At 40.7% G+C, this 23,989-nt stretch overlaps 1 protein-coding gene across 1 annotated transcript; it reads right to left on the reverse strand.

The window, feature by feature from the left end:
• Window positions 1-618: 618 nt before the first annotated feature.
• Window positions 619-23,108, reverse strand: scrn1 (secernin 1). The gene is made up of 9 exons (XM_002933379.5): window positions 22,992-23,108; window positions 12,256-12,415; window positions 10,909-11,090; window positions 9,845-10,047; window positions 8,757-8,948; window positions 8,238-8,403; window positions 6,393-6,555; window positions 2,647-2,806; window positions 619-846 (listed from the first exon to the last, which is right to left on the reverse strand). Exons 2-8 carry the CDS (start codon window positions 12,412-12,414, stop codon window positions 2,648-2,650), a joined length of 1,224 nt encoding a protein of 407 aa, XP_002933425.1. The 5' UTR covers window position 12,415; window positions 22,992-23,108; the 3' UTR covers window positions 619-846; window position 2,647.
• Between the last annotated feature and the right edge of the window lie 881 nt (window positions 23,109-23,989).

The raw sequence follows: 23,989 nt of genomic DNA on the forward strand, positions 1-23,989 counted from the left end.
GCAGCGTTTGATGCTATTGCCAAAATTGTTTACGTTTGGGACAATGCTCAGTTATCAGAAAGTTTGCTGAAAAATGTTTTCTTGGCAAAGAATATTTCTTTTATAGGCCGTCTATGGGAGTGTACTTTTAGGAACAAATCTGTATTTTATTTTTTTTCCCGCAGAAGAGAAAATTTACAAACAATATTAAGTTGCCGCAAAATAATTTTTTTACCTGAAATGCTAAAAGTGTTTTGCAGTTATAGTAAATCTGTCCTTTAGTTTAAAGACACTTGTTATTACTTGTACACGTTGTATAAGAGTACACACAGGAACTGAAAATGAATAACACAAACGAGAGCCCTGTCTAACACCCCAGTATCCCACTAGGTGGATTTATGAATCTAACATGCCACAAGGTTGAGCTGTGCTACCGTGACTTGTATTTATGCAGCACCAGGAGCTGAACCCCACAAACGTCTGTGCCGTCATGTCCTGGCTGTTATATTTGGGAGTGTGCTTGAGCTTACTGAATATCCAACCAATGTCCAAGAATGTGTTATTGTGAATTGATTGAACTACAGGGGGATCTCAGTACTATGAATACAGCTTCAATAGAATAACCAAGCGAGCCAGGGATAGTTTTGCTGTACACCGCAATTTTAATAGGCTATCTTTATTTTCCTTTCTGGTGATCAAATGGATTAGAATGTACTAACACGTTTAGCTCCATGTTAACTACATACACAGACATGTAATACAGTGGAAGTCAGAGAGAAGAGATCACCTCTGCACTAACTGCTGCCCATCCTTTATTCTGAGATGTGGTTCCTTTTTTCAGTTAAAGGGACATTTGGTCTGTGTTCCCTACAAAATAAGAAAAATAAATATAAGAATAAGGTGTCAAATATTGGCATGTGTAATACAAAGTCTGAGAGAGGGGTGTTATGCTTGTAGCTGTTTGTAACAATGATTCCCAGCAGGCTTGGAGGCAATGGGAAGTCTGGGAGTGCACAGTAACTGGAGCAAAATATGCAGCAATTTTCAAACTCGCAATATGTACCTGTACTATAATATAAGGAAATTTAACTTCACAGAATTCCATGACCATATAAACAAACCTCTCACAAACTTTGATCTTGGAATCCTAACTCAAATAAATGTAAACTTCCCTGAGCACTTTTGCAACTTTCTTCTGTTAGCATTTTCTAAGATACTGGTACTGTTATAGGGTTATGTAATAAGCAGTCTAAAATTTACTACTTTTCTAGTAACCTATAGCAGCCAATCCACAGGTACTGTTCACTTGAAAACACATCTGAATGGTTGTTATGAGGGCAAACTGTAGGCCTTTTATTTACTATAGTACTTTAATACCAGGCTTTTGGCTCATCAGCTCTCTCTCTGAAAGTCAGAGAGTCAGCATCCATAGGGTTAATTAAATTCAGGTAGTGCATAGACAGCTAGGGTCAATGACACAGTCAAAAAAGTGGATGATTCTATCAAAAGTATCAATTAATGAATTTTGGGTATAGGTCCGATAAAGTGGGGCTAATGTAATGTACAGTACATCCTCTAATGTGGGGCTAGATAACTCCTAATGTAATTCTAATACATTAAAACTGTTTTTACAGATTATAATATGTATTATAGAGATAAACCATGTCCCTGTGGATTTTCTTAGGCCAAGCAATAAACAACCTCCAGGGTTAATTTCTCATACCCTGCCAGGGATATCCTGTATATGGGAATCATTTGGAAATAAGTAAACAAAATATTTCTTAGTAAACTGAGTCTGTGTATGCAGTGAGTTAAATTGCTATTTGTATTTGGCTGTTGGAAAATGTTGGGTTATATAGGTTACAACGGTTCAGAATTTCGGGGATAATAATTCTAGTTTTCAAAAACGATTTCCTTTTTCTCTGTATTAATAAAACAGTACCTTGTACTTGATCCCAACTAAGATATAATTAATCCTTATTGGAGGCAAAACAATCCTATTGGGTTTATTTAATGTTTAAAGGATTTTTTAGCAGAAAGATCCCTTATCTGGAAAACCCCAGGTCCCGAACATTCTGGATAATAGGTCCCATACCTGTAGTATATAGGTGTTGGTACCCAGCGGTAGGAGGTTGTAATCCCTGAGTGAACATTGTGTATAACAAACCCTATTGCTTTATATTTATTTTCTTTTCACAAAAGTATTACTGACACTGCAGTTAGATTATGAGATTTCCACATGATTTCCATCACTGCAAGAATCAGCAGAAATGATCATTATTATTAATATTCTACTTGGTAAAATCAAATTCAGTATGAAAGATACAGAGAAATGATTTGGCTTTTGTGTGCATCAGAGTTGGCTGTTGTGAGAAGGAAAACATTTTTGAAAGAAAAAAAAGAAGAGTTGAGAACTGCAGACTACTGAAAGGGCTACTGCAGCCATCCATAGCGCAAGAGCCGTCCACCTCCAGGCCTCAACAGTCCAGCATATGGACACCTCTGTGCTGCATGTGAGGCTCTGTTGTACCTGTATGAGGCTAAACCCTTATTAAACTCTTCCAAAACTCATTGCTCCTGGCACTACCTTTTTTATGTGAATCAATGGCAAAAAAGGATTCTCCCATATCTCGCAGGCCCAAGTATTTAGCAGGTAACTCTGCTTACTTCACTTATAGAACTTGATTTCTGTGTCCACACAGTCAAAGAAAAGATCGACTACTTCTGCAGGGTCTAATGGTTTGGTCCCATTCAGTAAATCTTCCATCGCCTCCAGGCCTTGATTTTCCAGATCTTGCATAATGCCCATTAGTCTTTCACCCTCATCCTACAAAAGAAGCTAAAGAGTTAGTTGTGCCGGAACAAAATCACAACCATCTTTTTTTTTTTTTAACAATTTTGTAGCATGTTTAAATGAATACAGAACAAAAAGAGAAGCGTGGCATCTTTAAACCTCTCCCTGCCGGGACCAATATCCCGGCCACAGCACTTGGGACATTAGGTCCTGGGGCTAGCATTTCTGCCATAGTTAAAACCCAGTGGGTGAGATTATAGCCTGTAAGTAAATCCATGTAAACTGGATTTTATTGGAACTAGTTCCCAGAATTCCTTGTGTTTATGTTATTACTGCCATAGTTCCAATGCCATTCAAGTTCTCAGTATTATTTAAGCTCTATAAAGCTCCCAGTTTACTGGACTCCACATTCAAAACACTGACCTGCTGGAAATCCCTCTGAAATCCTCAGTTTTATATTCAGTAAATCTGGTCCAGATTCCAAAAATGCTTGTATTTGATATGTCAGTTGTTATAATGCCCCCCTACCCTTTTACACACTTTTTCATCATGCCTGGGGGGGGGGGGAATCTCTCTTCTGTTGAGCATCTCTAAAACATCTATCAATAACATTATCTATATATCCATAATGGTAGGTTTCCTCGACATTTCCAATCACCTTAGCACAGGCATAACAATAAGGGGAATGCACCCTCATTTGCAAACGCCCTGGCTAAATATTTGAGATAAAAGTCACATTTTTGTGCCATACTCACCCAAACAACTCACACTGATTGGAAGTGATGTGTAAGCATACCCATATTCTGACTTCCAGAGAAAAACTTAAATGAGCTGTACAATTCAATTTGATGGCATGAGGCATGACAAACTTCCCTTTTAAAATGTGAAAATGAATAGCTCCTTTAAATTCTTTATGAAATATTAACCTTAAGACAATATGTGCACTGTAAAGAATGGTGGTTACACAGTACATTAGTGTCAAAGCAAGAACTGTCTGGAATCCAGTGATTTGCGGTAGAACTGGTTCTTCAGCTAATGCAAAAGAACAGATAAGGCAAATGCGTAGGTTATTGTTATACTGCACAATAAAACAGGAGGGGGGAGTAAGATATTTCCTTCCATAATGAGGAATAACAACATACTCAGAGATTTTATCTGTATCTAAATTAATTGTTGTTGCTGTTTCCAAGATGAAGGTATGGGATCTCTTATCTGGAAATAACTATTTTTTTAAAAGATTTCCTTTTTTCTCTGTAATAAAACAGTAGCTTGTAGCAGTACTTGTACTAAGTTACAGGAATCCATATTGGTGCCAAAGCAACCCTACTGGGTTTATTTAATGTTTCAATGATTTTTAAGGTATGAACCAAATTACAGAAATATCCCTAATCCAGAATACCCCAGGTCCAAAGCATTCTGGACAATAGATCCTATACCTGTATTTTCTTCAAAAGCTGGACTTGTGCCAATAAGAGGCTTCCCATTGTCATTGGTGAGCACTAATACCCACACCTTCCAACTTTACCATTTTTTTAGAAGTTAATGGGGTGCTCATTGGCCATTTCTGCAGCAACCTTTTTGGCCATTTCTGCAGTGACTGTAATGCCATATCTAGGGTATGAGTTTATTATCCATTTTCTGCAGTGATTGGCATGTTGGGGGTTAAAATGCTCATTGTCCATTTCTGCAGTGATCCCACTGGCATGTCTAAGGTTAATGTCCTCATACTCCATTCCTGCACTGATCTTACTGGCATGCCTGTGGCTAATGTGCTCATAATTAATTTCTGCAGTCATTTTACTAGCATGTCGGGGTTAAAATGCTTATTGTGCATTTCTGGAACAATCAAACAAGTATGTGAAGGGTTAATGTGCTCAAAAACCATTCTCTGACTTGAATGGGTAATTAGTGCTAAAGCTTGTGGCAAAGAGCCTAAAAATGTTGGTGCCAAGCTAAGCACATTTTTGGGTTCCAGAGGCCTCACTTTGACGCCATATTTGCTGAGCCAGTCCTGCTTGTTTGTGTACATGGCAGGGGTGGGTAGATGTGAAAGTAGTTTTGAAAGCTGTTGCCTTCCTTGGGCCTCTGGGTTAAAGGTTTTCTTGTGGGCCCCAGCTACCCCAGTCCAACACTGTCTGTAGAAGCAACACCACTACAGTTAGATGGAAGTTGTCTGTGCACAGCTAGCTAGGACATCTGCTCACAGGAAATCTGAGTTTCTGTACAAACTAGGGACAGGTGAAATTGTGATACTGAAATACTCTCATGTCTCAATGTCTCTCGATGGGGGACTCATAATGTGGCTGTTGTGAAATGCTTGGGGCCACAATATTTCATGAAATTAAATGTGAAACTTTATTTATCTTAAATATTGAACAATGGTGACAAAGTAGATTTGATAAAATGGTAGGGGCTACTGTGTCTGTCTTAACCAATGGTGCACGTTGTGCATCTAATGCTTTCATTCCAACCATGGAAAAAGGTGTGCTTTTAGTAAATTGGCATGCTATTTGGGAGTGTAACCACAAAATGAGCATAGCCAATAACATTATCCCCATACTACAAGCGGCAGAGCATTATGTCCCTCATTCTACTTTTCAAATGAGGTATGCAATACCCCTGTGGTTCTCTAGTGTGAGGCTCATTTGTAGTACCTCAGCTCTAGTCTACAGCCATCAGAGGATTATATTTAACGCTTTGCCTGCCAAGCACATATATTGCCAAGAATGTGATATGTACTTTGCAGCTACAGATTTTTCACACTGCACTGGCAGCTTTAGCCGCTGGTGCAGAGGGTTAGGAGCGATGAGAGCCACTGGGCTGGTTTATTTTGCATTGTGAGTTGTGGAAAATGTATTTTGACCAAAACCCACACTGTCATATCTATTATTTTGTTGATTTGCACAATGTTTGTGATTTTTATTGTTCAGTACATGTTTTTTTGTATAGCTTGGTAGTTTGATGTAGAAAGGCGTCTTTACCCTTGTTGGATTCGTCTGAATGTGCATTTTCCAAAATACTATTATTGTCTGGGGTCTACACAGGCAGAGGCAGACCCTGGTGTAAACTTACTGTTAGTGGAATTTTTTCCTTTAATGTATGCTGATTTCTGCAGCAGTGATAGTGTATTGCTGAGAGGGCTTGACCTATACAAGTCTGAAATATCCATAAAACTTCACATATATTTTATTTACGGTACTGGAGTGTTCAGGAGACATTGGACTTTATGAGTAAGTCAGCCCTCCAAAACATCTCACCTAATTTCTCCCATTTTTGCAACTCTTTTACCACTCAGATACTACCCACTATATGTCACATGCCCTTACCATATTCCCTTTCCTCTGCTTTTCTCTGCAAAGGAATCTATATCCCTCCACATAATACCTGCTCCACCCTAGTTTTCCCTCTCATCCATGCTCAAGCCCCCATATCTCTCATACTATCTCTATGCCTTTGCCTGAGAATAATTATACTGTCGCAGCTACTTTGCCTTTAACTGATTTAGCTAGTAGGGAGAACATACTGACAAATAACCACATATATGACATTAACTTTAGTATGTAACCCCTACCATAACATAAGCACATACTGTAGTACAATAACACTGTAGGTAACCAACCTGCTCTTTCTCTATTGAAGACAGAGCACACTGGTGGGCTTCATACAGCTCATGCCTCCATTCATGATCCCCATGGGCGCATGGCTTCTCACCCAAACAAGATGACTGAGCACTGGGTATTGGTTTCACATCTTCCACAAATATAAAAGGTTTAAATATAGACCTGGAAGTAATCAGAAATAGTACAACTATTTAAAAAAAATAAGCACAATATTAGTATGCCCTATTCTCAGTATCTATATACAATAATATATACAGTGATCCAGGGTGGATTTGGTCAATAATTTTTTTCATTGTTAAAGTTTAGCGGCACCAAGAAGAGTGAAACGACTCCCTTATGCTGGTTAAATGGTGCAGCAGTAGCACTGATATCAGCACTGGCATGGAGGCATTCTCAGAGCAGCGTGCCAATGCAGAAAAGGTGACAGGCAGCAACATGGACATGGTCTCAGTGCAGTGCAAATAGAAGTGCTAACACGCAGCTCCATTTAATATTCTCACAGCACATCCACGCTACTAGCTGTGTTAGTATTGCAATTGATACTGGTCTGATGTTATTGCTAATAGCAGCACTGATAGGGAACAACATATATGCACAAAGCATGTTTAGCTCAGCTTTGACAGAGCGCACTTTTATAAACAAGTCTGTTCTTCCCAAAGAGGCCCACTATAGAGTAAGGTGAGTATCATGAGGTGAATAACAAACATTAAATACATGAATAAATCTTTGTGAATGTGGTGCCAAATAAATAAAGTGAAATATATCATTTTAATCCCCAGGTGTAGCTAGTAGTAGCCAAGATCAAAAGAGAGACTGTAAATGATAAGAATGGTGGAAAATTACCCAGTATCCACCATTTACTGAATTCATCTTTGCCTATACCCTTAAAGGAGAAGGAAAGGCTAATAAAGAGTTAATCTCAAGCTGCAGGTATACCTTCAGTTCTCTCAATAGTGCCCTTAAGTCTCCCCATATTTCTCCCATTCAGAAGATCTGAAGCCAAACAGGAAGAAAAAACGCTGAGCTGTGAAGAGAAGATTCTCATAATGCCTTGCTCCTGCACAGACCATGGGACCAGGACTGTAGGCGGTGCATGCACACCAGCAGTAGCGCTCCCCCTAGCGTCCGGTTGCCCTGGCGACCGCTGCCCTTATAAGTAGTGTATGCAGCGGCAGCTTGGCACAGAACAAGAAGAGACAGCCGGCAAGCAGGTGCTGGTGGGGGGAGAGGCAAGCGGGGAGCGGACCGGAGCGAGCGGATGGGGGGGCGGGGGATGTGCTGACAAAAGGAAGCGAGCGGACCAGGTGGTGTGTGACAAGAGGGGGGCGGCGGGGGGGGTTGTGCAGACAAGAGGACGCAAGCGTGTATGTTATGGATACATATACGTGGATACACATAAGGACGCAGCTGCTGGGGGGGAGACACAGAAGGACGCGGGGGGGAACAGGGAGGATGTTGGGGGCGCATGCGCAGTAGAGACAATGAGGGAAAGGGAGTAGGCATGCCTTATTAAAGATGGCAGCGCCGTTCACTAAAACAAGTATGTGGAATGTAGCAGGTGTATCTCTGTAAATCTTTCATTAGGCAAGCCAGGAATATAGCGTTTTTACACAGCAATAGTAGTACTATTTAATAGTGTGCTTAATAGATTTTGACTTTCCTTGTCCTTTAAGGGCAAAGTTTGGGACAGCCTTAAACGCTGGTGATTATTTGTTCCCATTCTATTGAAACAACATTCAAAAAGCATTACTGGTTATTAGATGTTCCCCAATACACTGGGAAGTACCAATTAGTATACATACTATGCTAAATAATGTCTGCACAGTGCAATGATACTGTCTGACCTGGAGGGATCAGGAGTGCCAGTAAGAAAGTGAATACAGGGACGGCTCTCATCCTGAGGTAGGACTGACACGGCACTTGCAGTTGTGAGGAAGGTCTCTGAGTCTACACAGATGCCTCGGCTTTTGTCTCGGAGAATGCTTAGCATTGTCTGCACACTCATATTATCTAGGAGAACAAAAAAATGATAAGACACCATTGTACCAATGATGTGTGTTTTACAGTACAGGCCAATAGTGTGAGCAGAACATCAGGTTATAATTTAATTCCTTCCAATCCTGACACCCAATTTTATGCACCCTTTTATATCCCGCCTGCACTCTCACACTCTCTTGTGCATAGGCAGCCACATGTACAACGAGTGATATAACATATAACATGTGACTTTTGGTGACATGAACACAGATTCAGTGCCAACACTTTGCGTCCATTTTAGAGCTTTCTACATTGCACTTGCGTTCATACATGAGCCTTACGCTCTGTGCCAGTCAGAATTACACAGCTTACAGAATGAACTGTACCTTCTTGGTGTTCAACAGTTTCCTTCTCTGTACAATCCTCCTCTTTCTCATCTTCTGAAAAAACTTCAGAGTAATTAAATTCTTTATCTTCACTCCACCAGCCCTGACTTTTGGCGTAACTCTTAAGGCCAGGGTGCTCCAGATCAATTTGTGTCTTTAGAGTAAGGTGATTGCAGATGCATTTCACTCCACCTATGCCATAATTCAGATAAGGTTACTTCTAAAGAAATAAACGTTGCCCATCCCTCTTCTCTCTACTGGGAGATTTCCTAATGTTAATTGAAAACACATACACATCCCACCCTGTAATTGTATGGTGGAACCAGTTGTCCCAATATCTGACAAAATATCCCACAGAAGGACTTGCCGATTAGTCGAATAACTTGTAGCAGTGCTGCCCAGTCAACTTCAGATTGCCAGTGATCCAAGTCACACGCAACAATCATAGAGCCAACATTGCAGAGACTTATCAAGCAAACCGAACACTCTTGGCAACAAAACATGCAGACAGTGCTAACTTTCAATCATTTCCAGGTGATCTGTACAATTGTCTGTTGGTTTTGTCCCCTAAAAGTATTAGTTTGCCTGAAGTCTCTTCTGTGATGGCACCAAGATTGATTTGTCAGACTGACAACTGACAAATAGGGTAAACCGATGACCCAGTGTTGAGCATGACTTGGATCACTGGACACCTGAAGTGAACTGGGCAGCACTTCCACTGACTAACTGGCCATTTCTTCTAATTGAATTATACAAGATTTTTGTGCACATATGGTCTGCTCTATGTAAATTATTCTGTAAGCCCTTCTTAAACATCCCTAGTTCATACCTGGACTCCTCAAGTGGGCAAGGCATAAGAAGCAATGCAGGAGCTTTAGGAAATCTTACACTGACATTTCATTCTGTGGTAATTTGATCTGAATATAAAAATTCAATTTTTTAATGTGACATTGTTTTATTTTAAACAAAAATCTTAAAGTAGACCTAACACCTCTTGCATTTTTTGTCACATTCACTTAAGCTGATTTTTCAGCATTCCAAAGTCAGAACCACATGAAAGTAAATGAATACATTTGTATTAAACACACCTGTAATTCTCTGGGCTGCCCAGAATTTGCCCACTGTCTCAAGCACCCAGGCTTCCACTCTGTCCACTATGAGAAACGAGCTCTGGAAGGTCTGACCCGAACTGTCTTGCTCGAAGTAATGCCCCCCTTGTCTGTGTTCCTCCAGTAAAGTTACAATAATATCCAAAGCCTCTTTCGCCGTTGCTCCACGTTCAAGACCAAGTCTGCAATGAAATGGCAAATGGCAACATTCACCATAAGTTAAATTTGGTACTGGAAATAGAACCTATTTCTCATAGTCAGTATACTCTCTGGTAGTTAGGAGCAACATTTCTCTAAAAAACCCTTGCTAGCAGCAGGCAGCCACTCCACTTTGTACTGTATGACCTATATCCTAATTGGACAGGATCCATGAGGAATTCTCCAGATAATGGATTTTCCCGTAATTTGGATCACCATACTTACTAATAAATAATTTAAACATTAATAAAACCCAACAGGATTTTTTTTCTTCAATAAGAATTAATTATATCTAGGTTGGGATCAAGTACAACTTACTGTGTTATTATATATTAAGTTATTACAAAGAAAAAGAAAATCATTGTTAAAACATGAATTATTTGCATATACCGGAGACGGTATATATGGAAGATGGCTTTCCATACTTCTGAGCTTTCTGGATAACTGGTTTCCACATAATAGATCCCATACTTGTATCAGTTACAATGTTACTTTTTAATTGACTATCGTGTTGTGAAAGGATATTATTATTCACTACCAGCGGTGTATCTATACTGCGTTGGGCCCGGCATATACTGCAAAACTACCCAACCCACTTCCCTGCCCACTCGCTCTCGGGTCAAAGAGTGGCCTGGGTAGCTATAAGGGGTTTGAGACCCCCTATTCCTTTATAGTTAAGCCACTGTATACTACACATATTATACAGCTTTAATGATGCTGTGTTTCAGCTGTAAATATGTAAATATGAATGTGCCTACTGTTTGTTGTTCCTCACATGTATCATTTTTGATGCTTTCAATAAATATATTTTCTAAGGTCAAACATTAGCACTAGCCAAAGCTTACCTGACAAGATCCATTCCTAGTAATGACCTTGTATCAGAAGCTACTTCTCTTGTGATAACTGCCTCATTGCCTATGCAAACTCCATGCTCATTGGCTCCCATCTCTGCTCCCCACATCCATGCTGGCTTATTGAGTATAACGGCATGAGTCTTCTGGGATTGGTCAATTTCAATGTATGTGCACTGGCAAAAAATAGATTCCATTTGTAAAACACTATTAGAATATCCACGTTTTATAATCCCATGCTTGCTGACACAGCACACCACATCCAACCTCTAACAAGAATAGGTGGACTCACTGGGGGTTACTAATACATGAGGCATCCACCTATAAATCCATTACTAATTTTGTTTTGCTCCATTTAAGAGAAAAATGCACTGTCCTGGGGAAAAAAATAACCAGTGTCACACCCCAATAATATTGTACTTTATAATATTTTTTTTTTATTATCTGCACGTTTGGTGGTCCACGGGAATCACCACCAATCCATGTACTATGAGAAACATGAAAATGTGAAGACGATTTGCAGCAATGTTGGACAGAAGCACTGTTTTTTATCCATAATGCATAGTTCCCCCCTAATTCCAGTGTTATAGTAAACTTGAGGGCAATGCAGTTGTGAGTGAGCTTTGGTATATATTGGATGCACACAATTTTTGTAACAGACGAATGGGTGCTCAGCAGAATTATGGATAGTGCAAAGAGCAAGCTTAAGGCACAAGTACCTTTAATCAATGACTTTGGTCATTTTGATTGACCGCAGCTGCATTTGTTGGTCATAAGGGACCCCTACAGTCTCAGTTGAGAGGTCTGCTTGATGGTCCTAAATAACACTGAGAACATCAATTATACTTCTTTTAGCCTATCATATAATAATGCAGCCACTTCCCATCAGATTTAACAATAATGCTGCACGCAAACTAATTTGTCCAGCAAGATAAACCAGATCAACTACAAAATACAAATTGTTATTTATTAATGGGAATCTTTTCTTTTTTCTAAAGGCTAAAGGAATGACTTTCCAGGACCTTCCGTTCTGCACACCCAGGACACATATGTGTATGCCTTCTGTACACCATCTGCAAGTATCTGTGTGTGGTTGAGCATAAAAAAAACCTGAGTTTCAGCCAATATTCAAGAATATTGGTTACAAAACATGTCCCCAGACCCACCACAGTGCAGGTTTTCCTGATATTCATAATATAACACTGGTAGATGAGAAAAGAGGTGACAGATCCACCAGTGCTGCTGAGTGGGGATGAACAACCTTATGTTACCTGTGGATCCTGAGTGCAGGTTTCATGTTTAGTGTTCTAATTCAGTGTCAACAAGAGTTGAAATTCTCACCATGACTTTGCTTCCTGGCTCATGATTGCTAGAGGGTATGTACAGAACCTCTTGGACTTCATCTCTGGGTCGGGCAGAATTTTTCCCAAACAGGATCTGGTCATTTTTCGTACGTGGTGGAAATGCGACAAAGCAAAAACTTGGTGGTGCACCAGCCATCCTATAATATAAACACAATTTCAACTAGGATAAGTAATGAAAAAAATTAATAGTAAAAGCCCCAGTGGAAAAGGCAATGTCAATGGACTAAGAATGAAAACATACAGATTATAGTAAAATTGTGTGCCCCTGCATATGAGTGAATTAAACATACTAAATAAATACAAAGAGCAATCTAATTATGAACATTTTTCAATTACATTCTCCTTTATGACAACAACTGTGGAGTTAAAATGCTCCGGCAGTCAAAGGAAACAAACAAAATGTATTAAATAGGCAGTGTAAATGAAATCATGTCTGAACAGTGTCTATTAACAGCAAACCAATAATATAACCAACTGAATCATCACACAGTTGGAACCTGAGCTCTGTACTTATGTAGCGGATGCTTGTGGTAGGAGAAAATAGTCCCACAGGGATCTTTATCTTTTTCCTTTGTTCCAATAGCGCTTGTACCCCTAGCATGGCAGGCAGCCCTGACTCATCATTTGCATTATTAGCCCATATTTCCTTTGTTCTCTAGAATGTTTTTGTCCAAGGTGAAAAACTATCTTTCCAGAATGCTTAATCATGTCAGTTATTAGTACAACATAACCACCTGCAATATGTAACCAATGGGCCTCTGTTCCGCAATTGCACAAATCCGTCTGTGTAGGGTAGCATATCACACTGCCATTGGTAAAAGAGAAAGTAGTAACAATGAGGCCAATTTATTATTATACAGAAAATTTTACCAAGTAATTATGGCACAGATATTGCTCTTGGACTTCTGCCAGGGGGAAATGTAAATGACCCCCTATAAAGCATAAAAAGAGGGCAAGGGGATTATTCACACCACTCAACATCAGTACAGGTATAGGACCTGTTATCCAGAATGCTCAGGACCTGGGGTTTTCTAGAAAAAAGGAATCTTTCTGTAATTTATATTTCCAAACCAAAGTCTGCTAAAAAAATAATTTCAATATCTATTAAATCCAATAGGATTGTTTTGCCATTAAAAAGGATTAAATATATCTTGGTTGTGATCACGTACAAGGTACTTTTTTTATTATTGCAGAATAGAATTCTTTAAAATTTTTAAAAATGTGAATTATTTCATTAAAATGAATTTTATGGAAGCTTTCTGGATAACAGGTCTCTGGTAATGGATCCCATACCTGTAATTTTGTTTATGTCTATTTCACAAACACTGCATTGTTTTACTTTGCATATTTATGTAACTGCCAGGGTAAGAGTGCTTTACCCAACATATTTGTTGTGCTGAACTAGGTGCACTGACTAATGCTTCAGGAACTAACAAAAGGTGACAATCCAGTAGCATCTGTTTAAGAAATGTCCCCATGCAATGCTAGCCACTTGGGTACATTTCTACAGTTTAATGTAAACAGGTTCCTAGTAATTCACTGTAATTTTGCAGTAATTTAAGCACACAGTGCACATTGCATGGAGCACACAGAGAGAGATCTGTATGCACAACAATAGGCTAGTGTGCCCAGTTGAAAAACCAATGTATTGTGTTAAGCTGAACGTAGCATAGGCATGAGATGAGGATGGTGGTTCTGTGTATGGAATGAAGACTAACCAAAGAAACCAAAGAAACATTTAAAAAATAAACTAAAGATATTGTCCCTGCAATATATTATTAAGCATTTACCTGTCTGGGTTACTTTGATTCTAAAAAAAAATTCTTTCAATAATGCAGCACTCAAACAAAGTCTAAGCATAATCAAAGGGTTTATATTAACTAGCAGGGAAAAGCAAAGGACTAAACAGTACTACAGAGCTGGCAATGACACAGTTCCCTGCCCCTGCTAGCCACAGGAAAGCAGCCACACATGCATACTGTATGTAAAATGCATAAAAGCAAGCGCACCCAAATGCATACCCATACAGTTTTGCCGTTCTTCTAAATCAATAGAAATGAACATAGACTTTGAAGGGCACTATCTATAGTACTGAATCCATTATCCGGAAAGCTGTTATCCAGAAAGTGTAAATAGGACACTAGACACTTAAATTATTCAAATTGTAAGAAAATCCCTTTCCCTTGTAAAAAGAAAACACTACCTTGTACTTGATCCCAACATAGATATAATAAATCTTTATCTTTAAATAATGTTCACATTATTTTTTTTGTAGACTTAAGGTATGGAGATCAAAAATTCTTATTCAGTTCTTAAAAGAACAGAGTTGACAGCTGAGTTGTAATTTGTAGAGGCTAAGTACAGCTAGCAAGTGCAGGTACAGTTGTACAGTAGCCCAATGACCCGTAGTAAAACGTAGGGAAGCAGGGGCATGACAGACGCGTTGGACAGACTTAGCCACTCCCAGTTACAGGTGATTGGTTAGTTCGTAAGGGGTATAAAATGCGGGTAACTGTTCCCGCTTCTCACTCCATTTTAGGCAGCGGAGTAAAACGCCCACCCTCCCTCCCTATAGAGGTGGAGGTAGCGGAGTGTCGTTGGCGGGGTGATTAAGTTGGGGGAAAGCAATGGTTGGGTTAGGAGGGGAGTTTTATAGTTAAGTGGGGCTGGCATGCTTGGAACCTCAGGGGTAAGAAAGTGGATTAGGAGGTGAGTTTTGTTGGGTAGTTGGTTCCGGGCCAGAAGGGCAGCTGGCAGCGCCAGTTGCGCTGCGCAGTTATTGGATTGTTACAGTGTTTGGCTATTTAAAAGTTGATTTGTTTGTTATACAAACATTTGTGTTATGTTTGAGATGTTGTTTCACATTTGTTATTTATGTTATGTTTTAAATTAAAACTTCACTTGTTGTTAATAAATTTTCTGCGGCCATTTTTATTCCAAGAATTGGTGTCTGTGTGTTTATTGGGGATGGTAAGTAAAGAGGTAAAAAGGGGTTGTTGGTTGGGAGAAGGGCGGGTCAAGTTCCAACGTTACTCATGTCAAGTGGTTTCAAACGATTTCAAGTTTAGCAAGACATACAATAATGTACAGTTTTTACACAGTTAAAGAAAAAACAATTTAGACAACAAGGTATTCCATTAGTTGGTAATGCAGGACACTATGGACATTCAGACTTGGTTTATTTGGGATGGGATTTCAGGAGTATTCAGTTGTCACTGGAATGCAGTCTGAGAGCATTCAAGCCAGGGGCTCCATACCCTGGTGTATTTGCCCCTATTTTTATAAGAGCTAACCAGCCATTCAGTGTTGAGGATTGTGTAGATAACCATTTGCTTATTACTGTATGTGTTTATAAGCCAGATAGAGTAATTCAGTTATTGGCATTCTCATGTATGCGTTAGGGTAAAGGTCTTTAATAATGGCCAGTAGGCACACTTCAAGATCCAGTGGGAAATTCATCACATCATCACATCAATGAGGACTGGGCAAGTCCATATTAAATGGTAGAAGCAAAGGTCTGTTTGAATGACATCTGGGGCAAGTAGTTGTGTTGAAGAGTAGAAGTGTTGAAGAGTTGGGGGTTAATTAGGCTCTATGAATAATGTATGTCTGGATTGTACAATCTCTTGTGTACGGGGAAGCATATCTTGGAGACTCAAGGGCTTCCCACTCCTCTTGGGTTATCTTAACACAATTTGTGTGTGTTATGATATTGGGCATGGCATATGACATATTTCTAGTAGGGTTCTTAATATCTATTTTATAAAACAATTTTACCCTTACTAATGAAAGCTCAACAACTATGGTAACTGCTACATTACAATGACAGTTGGAACTAAACATATGGACAAATTATACCACAAATCCTGTACATCTCTCACAGACATTTGCTTGACTTTGCTTGCTAAACTTTGTTGCCTATATAATGTGTTGCTAAGATATATGGGACTTCAGAAGGCACTCAGTGTTTGACTCAAGCAACTTTCTCTTTTATGTTGTTTGTTGTGCCCTTTGGTTCTGGGGGCTGTATCCTGGTAACCCTGGCCCTTTTTGACTGGCCATTTATATAGATCCCCTGTAGAAAATTTATATAGCCTAATGATTATGTCACAGTTAAGAATTATGACTTTCATAAAAAAAAATTAAAAAGAAAAAAGTTTAAAAAATTGGTATATATTAATGGATTGCATTTAGGGTAATACCTGTAGAATAAAATTGTTTTACTATGCCTGTGCTGTCATACTGCAAACTGAGATGCTGCTGTTTTATATTAGAGCGGCCTTGTCCAACAGTGGATGGTGCATGCCAAATTCATACTGGGCTGGAATAGGAAGCACAATCTGTACCCATCCCAGAGAGCAGGGAAAGGACAGTATGCAGCACACACATGGCATATTTGGCACAATGTCCCCAGAAAATGCGGGAAATGATGCAACAGAACCAATGAGAATCATTAACAAAACCAACCCAAAAATGTTAAAAGCACACGTAAACCAAATTTCTTAAAGAGATACTGACACGGATATTAATCCTTTTTTACATCTATCATAACAATATATTTGCATGTTAGAATTTTGCAAATTGCCCCAAGCTTTTATATTACCAATCTGATCTGCCATGTTCCTCTAGGAGGGGGCGGTCATATTTGTGCAGCAGGAGTCCATTACCATTAGAACTATAACCAGTGTCGGACTGGCCCACCAGGATACCAGGAAAATTCCCAGTGGGCCCAGGTGCCAGTGGTTGCTCCTGATCATTTGGCCTTCATGGTTATTCCCTATTTCTGAACTAAAACAAAGAGGAGAAATAGATGGAAGAATAGATGCTATCATGTAAGTAAAAGAGACTAGGAGAATAAAGAGGTTGGGCGAGGAAAAGAGGAAAAATAGAGAGTGGGCCTATGGTCTAAGGTTTCCTGGTGGGCCCCTGGGGTCTCAGTCCGAAACTGACAGGCTGAGATGGGACAGTCAGGTTTGCAAAACAGTCAGGTTTAGGAACTTCAAGTAACAATTACTTACAAAAGCAGACCTATCGGCAAAAAACGAGCAATGTGATCAATAGGTAACTTTTAATGTACATATTTTAAAGAATAGTTTCGTAGTGTACCAAATTCTGTATATGTATTGTTTTAGGGTTTTTATATAGTTTTTGTAGGTTTCTGTATATGTATTGTTAAAGGGTTTTTACCCTTTAAAGGAGTGATTACATCACATCATAACAGACTGACAGATGACATCCATAGGTGCATATGTGAGGTCCCAGGCTGACCTGGAATGATAACAGAAAGCCAATAGGTTCTAGCAAGAAGCCAGATTAATGCAATACACCTGACCCTGCATATATGGTCAAAATATTCCAGTGGCTGGCCCGCACATAATAATGAATCACAAGAGTGTGCTGGGACTAATACATATAAAGTTAAGAGATCATGGCATATTTTCTTAGGATTCGGTACATTTAGGGGCTGATTTACTAACCCACGAATCCGACCCGAATTGGAAAAGTTCCGACTTGAAAACGAACATTTTGCGACTTTTTCGTATGTTTTGCGATTTTTTCGGATTCTGTACGAATTTTTCGTTACCAATACGATTTTTGCGTAAAAACGCGAGTTTTCCTATCCATTACGAAAGTTGCGTAACGCTACGAAAAATGCACAACTTTTTACGCAACTTTCGTAATGGATAGGAAAACTCGCGTTTTTACGCAAAAATCGTATTGGTAACGAAAAATTCGTAAAGAATCCGAAAAAATCGCAAAACATACGAAAAAATCGCAAAGTACCGATCATTATGAAAAAAACGCAATCGGACTCCATTCGACCCGTTCGTGGGTAAGTAAATCAGCCCCTTAGAGTAACAGTATGCTAAGTCAACTAGCTGAATTAATGCACCAAGTCAATTAAATAATCTACCTCCCTCCCCCAAGCTAACTCTTACCACTCTAAAAGAAACCATCAATACTACACAAGGGATGATCCCCTATTGCTGCTCAACTTATGCAATGTATATATCCAAACCCGCAGATAAACAAACTAATCACCTGTTGCATTTTCTTTTGGTTTCATGCATTCATCAAGTGGAACAAAATGCAACTTTGCAATTATCTCCAAGGTGGCAGTGACAACCAAAAAGCTTCCAATTAATGCACTGTGTCATCTCTGGCAGTATATCAGTCATCGTGCATTCAGTGCCAGCACATCTCCAAGGGCTGCCACAGAAACTAACCAAAATCCTTTGTTCATAAGAGATTCAAATCATAGAATGTATGAAAGGTATGTTTAATGCCTTCTTCTTCAGTTTTGTAAAAAGCAGTACTTTCTAGATAAAGGCAAACAACATATGTTCCAGTTAATATACCCATTGCTCACCCAGTCTTACCACCTGGATTAATTTGGTGAGATATTGGCCACATGTACTAATATGCACTAAATGCTCTAAAATATTGGTCATACAAACAGGTCTTCATTAGGAAAGCTGGCCATACATTGCTGCTTTTTGGCATGATGTCTTGTGTCACAATGCTGTGGTTGTTAAACGATCCACTAAGTCGTCGCATTTCTCTATTGTTAGTCGGCAGCCAAGTAAGTACCAGATAGGTACCTTGTGCTCCCCAAATTCTGCCATTGTGGGATAACCTCGACCCAGTGCCTTGCATTATCCAATAACACCTTTAGAAGGTCCTGGCTCCTACCCCACCCCCAGTTTTCTGCAAACAGATGCTGGCACTATAAAGCACCAGGATATGTTTTTTTTCCAGGACAGATATTTCCTTTTGTCAGTGGAAAGAATACTCATGCAGTGAAACTTTCCCTTCAACTTGTCACCTATAAAAATTGGTTCTCTATTAACTGTTTTTGCTGCCTAACGTTATAATGCAAAGAAAGACTTTAAAGACTGTCCAACAGGACAGGAATGGCCAACAGCAAAGCCCTCCAACTTTCAGTATTCACCAACCTCAGGTCTGAATGTTGGCAGGCAGGTATGCCATCTTATCAAATAAAAGCCTGGCCACTGTTTTAGAGCAGTGCACTTTAGTACATTTGTTCTGAATATGAATATAAATATGATGTAGCTGCCTCTGTATAATACAGGTATGGGATCCCTTATCCAGAAACCCATTATCCAGTAAGTTCCAAATTACGGGAAGGCCATCTCCCATAGACTCCATTATAAGCAAGTAATTCTATTGGGTTTATTTAATTTTTAAATTATTTTTTAGTAGACTTAAGCTAGGGAGATCCAAAATACAGAAAGATCCCTTATCCGGAAAACCCCAGGTCACAAGCATTCTGCATAATGGGTCCCATACCTGTACCAGAGAAAGGAAGAATATAAAAACCTGTCCCAGAAAGGGACTTTTTTTTTTTTAAGGAAAATTATGGTCCCCCCTAACCCCCCAAAGGATGTGCCCACTATCTAACCAAGCAGACTGTATCACATATTTTAGAATACTACTGTGGCACATTGTGACAAAAGCCATAAAGTCTACCTAGGGGTATAAGGAGAAAAGCTTCAATCTACACTTCTATCTGACCAATTAGAATGTGCCATTTCACAGTACCAGAGAACTACTTAGCAGCACATTGTGGCAAAGAACAAAAGATTTATTAACATCAAATTTTCTGGGTAATGCCATGTACATTGGCCAGTATAATATAAAACAAAAGAACTGACTGAAGTACCAATGTTCAAGATCTTTTTCAGGTAGAACAGAACTGCTGTTTACAATGAGTATGAGATAGAGCAAAGCTGTCCAACTTATTACATGTAGTGGGCCACCACTGGAGGGTGGGCCCTTAGGTGGCTGGGGGTGGGCCACTAAAGGGCCCACCCCCACCAATGTGGAACACATAGCCATATTTTATTTTGAACAGCAAAGTAAGTAGTATAGTGGAGCAAGAGCAGTGGTGGCCAGAGGCAGCTGGCTTGTGGGCTGGTGGCTGAGCTGAACAGGGTTGGGGCCCACAGGGATATTTCCTTGTATCCCAGTGGGCCAGTCCAACCCTGGGTTCTAGCAATCTTTAAACGGAACCTATTACCACAGTGCACACAGATCCTATATGATACACACTGTAATCAGCAGTCAGTATTTGTGCCTGAGTTATGTGCCCCAGTATATGTTTAGCCTTTGCTAAAAATTGGTATGATGTTTAACAAATAACTGTAGTTTACTTTCACAGATGTTTTGGAATCAGTTTAGTATAAGTATAAATCTGACCTATGTCTCCAGTAGGGACTCCCCATGAAAAAGACTGGGGGAGCTTTATTTACAGATCCGAGATGGCAAAACAACTCAGCAGATTGACTTTACAGGAAACAAACTACAATAAAAAGTAGAATTTCTTCTCCAGTTAAAAACAGTGTACATGTACAGGTCCTGACAAGCTGCTATGGCAGTTTAAATGAGTAGACTTTAAAACTGGAAACATATAAATCTGTATACTGATACATTCTTAGCTCCGCTGAGCATGGAAGGGTTCTATATGCAAGAAAGCTTTCAGTATACCTGAAAAATCTTTTGCTGTTTATAACAGTCTATGTGTAATTTGCCCTACCCTTAGTTTATTTTCATATATACAGCAAAAGACTAGGTACAACACTGCTGTCGGCAGCTTCTGATTTGTAATTTAAAGTTCCTTCCTATTATAATCCAATCCACATAGCCTAGTGCCTAGCTTTGGAACAGTGGGACTGACTCTGCTATAGCTTTTGGTGGGGGGGGGGTTCACAAAAGTAGTGTTAAGACAAATTTGTCGTTAAACAAGTAAAATGGTCATTTATACCAGAAAATCATTTTTTTTTACATCAAAAAACTGAAGTAAAGCAATTTTGCCAGTTTAACTCCACTTTTGTAAATTTGATGTTATTAACTCCAGCAAAATGGATATAAAACTCTAAAAACTTACACCAACTTCAAAGTGGTGTAGTTTATAGATTTGTATGGAGAAATAAAACACTCCAAATTCATTATAGTGCAGTTCTTGAACCACAGTTAAGGGCTCTGGCACACGGGGAGATTAGTCGCCCGCGACAAAACTCCCTATTCGCGGGCGACTAATCTCCCCGAGTTGCCTTCACCTGCCATCCCACCGGCGAAAATGTAAGTCGCCGGTGGGATGGCACACGCGGCGGCGCAATTTCGCGCAAATCATCGAAAAAGCCTTGCAAGGCAACTTCGCCGATTTGCGCGAAATTGCGCCGCCGCGTGTGCCATCCCACCGGCAACTTACATTTTCGCTGGTGGGATGGCAGGTGAAGGCAACTCGGGGAGATTAGTCGCCCGCGAACAGGGAGTTTTGTCGCGGGCGACTAATCTCCCCGTGTGCCAGAGCCCTAAAGGGGTTGAGTTAACTTTTAGTATGGTATAGATAGTAATATTCTAAGACAATTTGCAATTAGTCTTAATTTTTTTTTAGTTGTGGTTTTCAATTATTTCACTTATTGTTCAGCAACTCTCCAGTTTAGAATTTCTGGTTGCTAGGGTCCAAATTACATTAGCAACCAGGAAGTGGATTGAATGAGATCCAGTCCCGCATTTCTTTTAAAGAAGACGGAAATTCTAAATCACACCCCCCAGTGATTATAATTACTTACCCCTAGCCAGTGCTCCTGTTAGCAGAAAACTGCACTGGACTGGGGTACTTTTCAGCAAGCACCACAAAGCAATCTTCTCCTCCTTCCACTTTTTTTTCTTCAAGGCTCCCAGGCCAATGCATGTGAGGTACAGTAAAAAAGCCAACTTTGTTAATGTTCGGCCTTTTACTTTACTGCACAAGTGCACCTGAAGCAGAGAAGCAGGAAGAGGATCACTCTCTGAGAAGAACCCCGGACCGGTGCAGTTTTCTGCTAACAGTGAATAAAATCACTGGGGGTTGCCTAACATTTTGCACCCCTCAATGATTTAAACTTTTCTTTTTTTTTTTTAAACCTAAGTTCAGTTCACTGTAAATGGCCACAGAAAAAATAGTCTAAAAAATGTCCAAACTGGATAGTTATCTTATTACATAGGGTAATCTGATGGAGTTCTGCAGGTTGCTAAGGCTGATGCAAGGGTTCAGGTAGCCTGTGGTGCATGGGCCTAGCGAACCATCGAGACTGCTGCATTGGGTCAGACAGCACCCAAAGGCAGGTGCCTGGGATTAGTAGGGGGGCATTTAGACAATTGCTGTTAATCAGATAGTGCCCAGGCTTGTGCAGAACATCATTTCACACATTGTATTGTATGAGCCCAGCCAGACTTATTGGTAGAAATCTGTTAATACGTCTGGGATGGATATGGAGGCTAGTTTGCTTAGTGCATTATGTGGCCCTGATGGCAGCAGCGAGAGCAGAATTACACTGTATCTATCAGTGTGTGGCCCTCAGAGAGAGCAGCACGGTACTCCAGGCTAGAGGACACATCTAGGGCAGCTGCCGCCTCACACTCCCATACCGTCCATCACAGTAATGGGCAATGCCCAGCAATTATTCCTGTCTGACTCCTAGTCCCTGTGCATGTACAGCTGCTACAATAACATTTTTCTTGATAGGTCCAGCTGTCAGTCAAAGGCATAGCAACACAGACACTAATCCCAATGTGAAGCCAACACCCAGTGCCCACACTAATGCCAGCCCCATCACACCTTCATATCTGGGCCCTGCTGCACAGTGAGATGCCATTTGCGACCCCCAGCTATGAAACAAATACCACCCGGTCTGGTCACCCACTCACCTGCTGCAGGCCCTGGGCTTGGAAGCCTCGTCTGTATCACAAAGTGACAGCACAGAGCCCGGCTGCCTCCTACATCACTCTGCCTGCCTGGCCCCGCCCCCTAACCCTCTCTCTGCCACAGCACTGACAGCATCCGAGCCTGAGTGCAGCTCTATGGCCTGCAGCTCGCCAGCTATGTTCTACCGTGCGTCCCGCCAGCTATGTTCTACCGTGCGTCCCGCCAGCTATGTTCTACCGTGCGTCCCGCCAGCCTATGTTCTACCGTGCGTCCCGCCAGCTATGTTCTACCGTGCGTCCCCCCAGCTATGTTCTACCGTGCGTCCCGCCAGCTATGTTCTACCGTGCGTCCCGCCAGCTATGTTCTACCGTGCGTCCCGCCAGCTATGTTCTACCGTGCGTCCCCCCAGCTATGTTCTACCGTGCGTCCCCCCAGCTATGTTCTACCGTGCGTCCCGCCAGCTATGTTCTACCGTGCGTCCCGCCAGCTATGTTCTACCGTGCGTCCCGCCAGCTATGTTCTACCGTGCGTCCCGCCAGCCTATGTTCTACCGTGCGTCCCGCCAGCCTATGTTCTACCGTGCGTCCCGCCAGCCTAGGTTCTATCGTACGTCCCCCCAGTGCTGCTGCTGTCTGGGCTGCATTGTGCACTAGGCACCGGCCTGGGGACCTCTGATCATAGGGGCTCATTTCATTGGTAGGGGGTGTGTGGGAATCTCCCGACAGAGTACACAACAGGGTAAAAGATATATTAAGAGGGAGGGCAGGCACACTCACATGCATTACAGAGCGATTCCATACAGAAATATAAGGGCTGATGAGCAGACTATATAGCCTCCATTACCCATAATGCAAGGAAGCAGATTCTACCAACAAGCCCGGCTAATACAGTGCAATGTGCAATGCCAGGATCCCCTGCCTCTCAGTCCCCTTTCTATTCGTGCCTATTGCCTGTGTGTGGGTAACAGCATGTAGAGAAACATTCAGTATGACAATTGCTG

This window comes from Xenopus tropicalis, chromosome 6, assembly GCF_000004195.4.
Source record: "Xenopus tropicalis strain Nigerian chromosome 6, UCB_Xtro_10.0, whole genome shotgun sequence".
In the NCBI taxonomy this organism is placed as follows: Eukaryota; Metazoa; Chordata; class Amphibia; order Anura; family Pipidae; genus Xenopus; species Xenopus tropicalis.

Bases quoted from the DNA above. Each gene is read 5' to 3' on its own strand.
- scrn1 (XM_002933379.5), bottom strand. From the start codon at position 12,414: ATGGCTGGTGCACCACCAAGTTTTTGCTTTGTCGCATTTCCACCACGT. The intron at 11,091-12,255 runs GTGAGAATTTCA...ATTTTTTGCCAG, and splicing joins AGCCAGGAAGCAAAGTCATG to TGCACATACATTGAAATTGA. The intron at 8,949-9,844 runs GTGTGTTTAATA...ATTATGGCATAG, and splicing joins GGCAGCCCAGAGAATTACAG to GTGGAGTGAAATGCATCTGC.